Below are 8,225 nucleotides of genomic sequence, written 5' to 3'. Positions count from 1 at the left end.
CGTTACATGACGCAGTTGGACACTTGACAGTATTTAAGGTGCGGCGGAACACATGGAAAAGGTCAGGCCACTTAGGGGGGAAACCTTGGAATCCCATGCTAAAGCGGTGGACGGTCTTGAAGAAAAGCGCGGTCCCTGGGATTGGCTTTGGATGAAGAAAGTCCCCTCCCAAAAAACCTAACCCCGACCAAGACCCTGGTTTATTATGTGGATGCCTCCGCTAATGTCGAAGCGAGGATAACATGTCGGTGCTGACGGCATGCCGTACCATACAGATGCGTGTATGTATGTAAACCCCGCTGAGCCAGCGAACAGCAATCAATGTAACCGCTGGGCAACCAGCATATGCAAGGTGAGGCAAGCAGCAAGCAGCAAGCCAAGGCAAGGGGGCTTTGATGGGCAGTGGGGGAGGAGGAGAACAGCAGGCAGAGACAGGGTGTGTGTGTGTGTGTGTGTGTGTGTATGTACTAGCGAGCGGCTCAACTGCTAGGCGGGCTAGTAGGAAAAGGGACTTGTACTTTTCCAAGGCCCCAAGGCCCCTTGCTACTGCGCCAGATCCCAGATCCTCAGAGTACAAGTCTTTCCACCCATCACCGTTCAAGCCCTCCCTCTATCGGATAACGGGACCGGTTCGTCGGGAACGGATTGGACAGCTTTGCCCGCCCGCGTAGCGGCTTCGGCAAGAACGGCATGGTCAAAAAGCCACCATGCCGTTCTGGTGTCACCCTTTATTTGACGACACGAGACCAATGGCGGAATGAAGCGTAGGTAGGATGTGGTTAGGCTATTGGCTATGGGGTGTGATTGGAATGAACGGGTCGCTTGACCCAAGATAGCAATCGCAGCGAACACACGACCATGCATGGAAAGCGGGTAAAGAGTAGTGCAGTGTATAGTCATTTCGCATAGTCCAGGGGAATCAACTATCGACAAGAGAGAGAGAAAGAGACACGTACCGGGAACTTTCAGATGCATATCCCCGACGCGGCGAGATAGGCTCGGGTTATTCGGGCTGGGAGAAGGTTTGGGCGAGTAGAGGACTTCGTCGGGGTTCAAGTCGCCTGGAGACGAGGGCGCCGACGACGCCTCGGAAGTGTTCGACATCGAGCGTCCTGGCATGCCTGGACGTCGCCCCATGGTCGAAAGATACGACGGGGGCTTGAGAGAGCGGCCAAAGCTCGCCATAGCCTCGACTAGAAAGAATGGATGTCGCAGCAGCTCTGTGTGCTATCTGTTGGGTGATCGTGCAACAAAAAAACAGTTGTCAAGCTGGCGCGAGGATTCCTTCTCCGGGGGCAAAATGTGGATGAGTGCAGTATAAATGGGCAAAGTTCTGCTGCAGGCCGATGCGCTGTGGTTGGTTGACAGTGGCCGACTTATATCTCTAAGATGTAGATAGTTCCTCCCCCGATGACCCGAGCAGCAAGTGCACTTTGGCTTGCACCCAAACAGGCGAGTCAAACATCAGTGATACGATACGAGATCCGAGTATAGGAAATGATGCTGCCTGGTTTATCTCTGTGTTTAGAGCGTGACCATGTGGGCAGGTGGGCAACGGCAGCAGCAGCGCGTCGACAGCAACAACCAACAACCTTGCGGGCAGCCGCAGATTAGGCCTAGCTGTGTGTAGTTGCGAGTGTGTGTGGTGTGGTGTGGATGGGCGTGTGCGGATGTGGATAGGGCGTGTGGTGTGTGGTGCACAGTAGTAGGGGGGATAAGTGGAGGGCAGTAATAGATTTGACCGGACAGTCGACAGTGGACGGTGGGATGGTGGTGGTTTGTTTGATGAAGGGTCTCTCTCCGTGTTCAGGGTCTGTTCGGGTCTGTCCAGGGCGGCAATGGGCTTTGGTTGGTGTTGCTTGTTTGCTGGCTTGCTGGCTTGCTGAACGAATACCGTTAAGTAAATTGTGAGTCAAGACAGGAACCCCCGAAATTTCACACCGCAAGACAAGACATCCCAGGGCTTGCGTGCCTTTCGAACGTGATTCGAATTCAACCTGGATCGTCGTCGTTGGGCGCTTGCACGTCTCCGCTGCCAATATCTGGGATTCGGCTGTGGACCTGGTCCCGCATTTGCGCGGAAGGATGGAGACGACGAGAGAGTATGAGGAGGAGGACGAAATATGACTTGACTAACAGCTAAGTAGCAACAAACAATATGCCGCCTTTGCAGCTGCCCGCAACAACGCACATGCCAGGTAATGTAATCTACAGGCCCCAGGCTGGAATCATGTAGGAACAATGCGTCGAAACATGCACCCAGGGAGATTGCAGGCAGGCTTTAGGGGGCTAGGGGGAAAGAAGTGTTGCCAGCTCGAAGATGGATTCAACGACGAGATGAAGGTATGGGACTAATAATAATAGGTATGGCGAAGCTGCAGTGAATTGTGTATAAATAACAACCCTTTTTGGGTGAAACAACTCGACGCTTGTTACGCAGCTCATGGAGAATCTTGTACAAACTTTCTTTCTTTCTTTGGATATTACCAATGTACCAGACATATATACCTGCCGTCAAGAAGAACCACCAAGACCCAACTTGAGTCAAGTACCCAATCTACCACGTACATGCACCTCCCTACTGTAAGTATCTAATATGGGCTTACGGCCATGGTTTCGCGTCAACGTGGTACTCTTATTATTGTTGGAGCGGCGGCATTAGAAATCATGAACTGTCTGTATGTAAGGTCGCGCCTGCTGCAGGCTAATGAGCCAGGTCTTCATTCGCCGCGGCGATCATATCGTTCAGACGTTGCGCATTTACTCTATACGATCTAGATCTTATCGGCTGGGCGCAAATCGCATCCCGCCCCGAAACCCGTGCAGAAATTAGCACAGCCTGCTGGCAGGCTGCGAGGACCCAAGGACCCCTAAAACCGAGAAGAGAAGGCAAGCCCGGAGAAGAACAGTGGAACGTTTTTGTGGCATGTATGTAGACGGACTATCATCACCTACCAGAGTGAATTACGGCCATCAGATCCCGTCGACCACACACACTCACTTACACATCCGGGCTCAATCCTACCCAATCGCAGACTTCGGGCGCCCCAGCCATCCAGTCACCCAGTCACCCATTCATCCATTTGGGCATACGGCCGACTCCCGCGAGCCGGCGGCTTACCAGTCGAAGAGAGTCGCCTCCCGCCGAGCCTCTTTTAGCGTTGGTTTGCTGGCTGAATGTCATCATACTTGAGCCACAGTTCACTGATGATTGGCGCAAAGGCGTGATAATTCGAGGGGTCGGCATCTCATCACCTATGGTATGTATGATTGTGGGATTCATAAAGGGCGTATCCCCGACCGACATCATGCCTGCCTCCGAATAGTCCACGTTATTTGCATTCGATTCCGATTTCTATCAACGTCGACCTATCCAGTTGCCAGTGCCTCTCCGTAACTAAGTGTACTGTGCTCTACACACACGCACTCCTGGCTGCTCGCTCGCTCAGTACGCAACAATGCTTGCTATCGATGCAGTTTGCTCCTTTGGGTTCAATGCGTGCATATGACATGACTTGACCAGTCACCCTCATCGAAGGGATCGGCGCACTTGATCGACCACTTCCTCGAATTGCCTGCTGAGGATACACAAGCCACATGCACCCTTCAAGTATAGAGCCCATGTGAGTTTCATAGCGCTCCCCACATGGACTATGTTTCTGGCTATGCTGAAACATGTTCATGGCCTGCGACAAGCATCCATCTTGGACGGGCGGGAAGGAAAGAGCGTTAGTTTATGTAAATCGTTTCTCGGCTATCTATGATGCTGGAGATAGGCAATCAATAGCATACTTCAGCTTATCAGTACGTACCTACAACAGCGGGCGCATTCAGTGGCAGGTGTTCAAGCGTCGCATCTTGATGGGAGGAGTGCAGTGAGGAGAGGGAGGGAGAGACAGCGGTCGAACACGCAGACAGACCGACAGCGCTGATCCTTTCTTTCCCCTTTGCGTGTGAGCAAGATAGCGGTCATTACCGCCGGCAACTCCCAGGCTGGCTGTTGTCGTTCCAAGCTCTTCCCGAGCCACACCCACAAACGTATTGCGCGGGCTTATTGCTGTTTGGGCCGGGTCATGTTCACATATCATCATACATACCGAAACCGAAACAACTCCTCATCACCGGCCACGTCCCAAGTGGCGAAACAAGCACCAGAAGCAGCAAATGCACCTGCAGTCAAAGCAGCACGACGCGGCTGGCTTGCTGGCGATGGGATTTCATTGTCAACCCCAACTGCTAACCTGCAGCGACTAAGCCCCCTCCTACGAATTACTTTGTGCAGCCTTCCTCCTTGAAGGTTCGGCGATGATCTCACTGATCAACACCCGCTAAGGGGCTACTAATAATCCTTACAAGGTTAACCGTCCGCCGGCGAAGCTCGGGGGTGGCAGGGGCCATCCTTTTACAGGGGGCGGGGGAGGGGATGGTGGTGTGGGAATGATCAGCAATTCCTCCGTGCCCAACGATGCGCGCAACGGTGATTGATACCTACCTGCCTACCTGCCTCTGCGAAGTTGTCTGGAATGACTCTTGTATGTGTGTGTCCAAAACCAAACGGCGGAAGGCAAGGTTTCCACGGGAGACGGTTCTGGTGGAGGGTTTCCCGACGTGTTCATTTACTCCCTATTGCTTGGGCCCTTCGATCCCCAGGATTGGGTAGAAGCGACGACATATCTTGGCAGGCAAGTTGTGTTTTATGGCGTTTCTTCCAAGTGGACCAAGGCTAAGTTAAGATGCCCCCCCCTCTTCCCTCTTGCATTTCAGATTTCCCCATGATCAGACCCATGTCCCTCCCTCTGCGCTCCCTTCTCTCGCGAGTCAAGGCAGGTTGTCAATCTGCCAAATGTAACGACTGCTGCGTGCTTAGCCGGCGCGACGGATCCCCCATGACGTCGTGAACAGCCCACGTCGGAGACCCTTAGCATTTAGGAAGGAGAGCGCCCGCCGCGCCCTCACGACGCCCCTGGATGGGGCAACGATCATCCTAGCAGCTTCGTCTTTACTAGGCTTTCCGCCTTTGCCGCCGGTCGATTACTTCTTAAGCTTATGATGGTCATGCTTCTCATAGCATCATCTCAAAGCCTCTCGCCGGTTTGATTACGTTCGAGGCAAAGCGCGAATGAGCATCAGGTTGCTTCTGCATTCATCGATGGTTGGACGAAATGCCGGACGAATGTAATGTAGTTTCGCCTCCATGAATTAGCTACATGCAGTCTTCACTCTGGACAAGTTAGTCTGTTCATATGCCGGTTTGAATTGGGTTGGATGTGGGCTTCTCGATGTCTTGCCCTACATACGTACAGTACAATCCAGGCCACCTATTTGTATGTATCCGAAATATTTGACGAACGGACACCAAGACACGTCTGGTGACACGTCTGGTCTCTGGACACGCCTGGTCCAAATAGCCTAGGTTAGTTTCCGCCTTCCAGAAGTCGTAGAACGTCCATCATTCGCTCTCGCTACCTGAAATAGATAGATTTTGGGTTCGAACGATACGCTCGATCCAAGCGCAATACCGGACAATTGCGGATACCGACCCTCAAAGCCAAGGTTGGTGGTTTATGTAAATTGAGATAATCTTTTCAGCATTAAGTTATTATAGGGATAAACTTCTCATCTCATGCTTCCTTCCCCCTTCGTAATCCTAAAATCCGCAAAATTTGCCGGAAGCAGAAAACAAATGGTATATGTTCGAGATTGCGTGAAACATGCCCGTCATGTACGTGGTATCGTGCGCAAAACGCCAAAGAAGCAGTGCTGCTCAGCCATGCTGCTGCAAGATGACAATTTGCCTCCATCTTATTCATCCAAACACCTCCTGGCTTGCTGGACCCCCTCCCTCCTCTCCTTTTTCCTGGGGTTTCTCCCTCTCGTAAGACCATATCTTATATTCTTTAACAAGTGACTGGCGTAGAGGAAGGTCGTTTATGCCTTCCATCCCGACGATCGGGTGGAGGGCACCGCGGCCGAGCTCGGCACGGCCAGTGAAGCGGCTCTTGCGGTCCTTGTGCACCCACCAGTAGGCAGCGCCGGCGACGGTGCCGATGAACCAAAGCAGCATATTGGCGAGGTCGACCCAGACGGCGTTCTTCATGCGCTGAATGTCGCCGTTGCCCTCGGCGTCCTCTTTGATGTACATGTTGCCAAACAGGCCGAAGAGCGCGACCCAGAGCACGAAGATGACGAAGCTCCATGCGGGGACGGCGGCGAAGCGCAGGATGAAGGGGACCGAGTAGAGGATAGCCGTCAGGGCGGACAGGGCGCCCACAACTTCAGCGAAGACCTGGCATGCGTGTTAGCTGATGGTCTTCTTGTGGGGTGTTCGGTTCGTTCCAGTGCAGAGCCAGATGCGGATTGTTGGGCGTCTAAAATGGGATTCATTGGGGCTGGTTCATGACCACGACTTACCCATTTGCCGTCGGTGTACTTGCCAGCCTTGCGCGCGCGGTCAAGATCTGTTCCGTAGAGGCCACAGACGACAAGCGCCAGGACGAATTGGAAGAAGTGCAGTATGGTGAAGGCAATATATGCCAGGGTCATTCCGAAGAAACCCATATCGTCGAATCAGACTCGCGCACGCGGATGTTGTTTACAGAGAGCGACTGTCTATCTGGACGTAGATGTCGCTTCTACTGTCGCACAGGAAGCAATGAAGGTGGTATAGTCCGGCTGGTTGTTGATGGAAGGCAGAGGATGTCGGAAATGGAGACAGGTAAAGGCGTTGCCCATTCCTTGGTGTTTTTCCTCTCCCCTCGTTTAGCGCCCACTTCCATGATCCAGCTGTGTCATGACGTCACTGGCGCGCTTCGCGAGACCCTGTCTGGCGTCAAACTAAAACTAGGGGAAGAGGGACATAAACAAGCCAATCTGTTAATTACTTTGCATTCTATTCCAAAATGGCGTATGGCAAACGTTAAATCAGGAAATGTCCCGCATGGTCCGCACTGCACTGCAAATACGTATGCCTCTTCCTTGATCAAGACCTTGCCAGCTTACCTCTCTTATTACCGGCCAGCATGGGGAGGAATAACCCGGCGCCCATCGCGAGTAATCCTTAGCTTCAAGCCCCCTGACCGTGTTCGCACTCAGCGGCTGGATCCCCTTCAGACGGATCTTCTTGTCGCAAGAAGGCCGGTCGCAAGGCTCCGGGAGCGGCACCGCCAAGTACTTCGGTCCCTGGTGGCGGTGGTTCTTGTCTTTCTCCTGCCCCGGCTCTTGTTGTTGGCAGCGCCACATGCTGACGCCGGCAGCCAACGGATGCCCGCAGCTGTAGCAGACCACGATGTCTGTGCAGTCCCGTGGTGGGCATTTCTTGCAACGGACAGATAGCGCCTGAAGGTTCATCTTGACGCTGGGGCCGCTGTTGGGCAGATCAGAGGAGACTAGGTAGGTCCAGGCTCTCTTTAAAGTACTGACAGCAGCATTACAATCCAGATACAGGGACTTTGATCCTCAATGAACAAGGTAGAACATGCTACCATGAACCATATATACTTCAATAAAGCACAATGTCAACACCTGTATGAATTGCACTGTAGTCTTTGTGGTTTGAGGCGGAGTCACAACAAAGCCGCGGTCATCGATACCCCCTGAGGTCCCTTGAAGACTCATAGGCCATCGTCCGCTAACCACAGCCTTCCATCCTAAACTACTCCCTTTCTTTCCAGGGATTCATTGCTGTTGTTGCACGCAATGTAGAAGCCACCGTGTAACGCGAATTTATGCTAGCAACCCGCACCGCACAGCCTGATCCCTACCCATATCTCTCCTCCAGGGGAGTCAGTCATTTACAAAAACCTCTCAGGGGAAACGTCACCAGCACCCGGTATGGAATCGAACTTCTCTGCTTGGTCACAATTACTAAGCTAGTAGCGCACTTCGATACGACGAGTCGCTCGCACGGCAATGAAGACTATAAAGCTTTGTCGAAAAAGTCACCTGGATCTATCCCTTCCACCGAATCGAGGCAGTGAACGTGCATGTAACATCATGCATCTGTTTCAAGATGGTTATCAGTCTCGGTACCAAATACGTATCGTGTTTGGCTCCTTCCAGACAGCACGTCGTGGGCAGAATCAACTGTAATGGAATGCCTAGCCCGACACTCATTATGCCTTCGCCAGGAAGGCTTTTTGGCGGAATCAAATACGCCGTAAAATGGCTAATTGTAATAACTCTGGGGCAACAAGAGGTTGTCGTTAGCGAGATCTTCCATGTTTAAG

The 8,225-nt window shown here is 52.6% G+C and overlaps 1 protein-coding gene across 1 annotated transcript; it reads right to left on the bottom strand.

Moving 5' to 3' along the window:
- Window positions 1–5,806: 5,806 nt before the first annotated feature.
- Window positions 5,807–6,558, bottom strand: PG998_012638 (Uracil phosphoribosyltransferase; the record flags this gene model as incomplete). The annotated part of the gene is made up of 2 exons (XM_066879454.1): window positions 5,807–6,286; window positions 6,412–6,558. The coding sequence occupies 2 exons, from the start codon at window positions 6,556–6,558 to the stop codon at window positions 5,807–5,809; spliced, it is 627 nt and encodes a 208-aa protein (XP_066725838.1).
- Between the last annotated feature and the right edge of the window lie 1,667 nt (window positions 6,559–8,225).

Source organism: Apiospora kogelbergensis (genome assembly GCF_038363985.1).
Source record: "Apiospora kogelbergensis strain CBS 113332 chromosome Unknown utg000008l_segment0_segment0, whole genome shotgun sequence".
NCBI lineage: Eukaryota > Fungi > Ascomycota > Sordariomycetes > Amphisphaeriales > Apiosporaceae > Apiospora > Apiospora kogelbergensis.
Note: the sequence above shows the minus strand (reverse complement) of the source record. Positions and strands in the feature narration are given on the sequence as shown.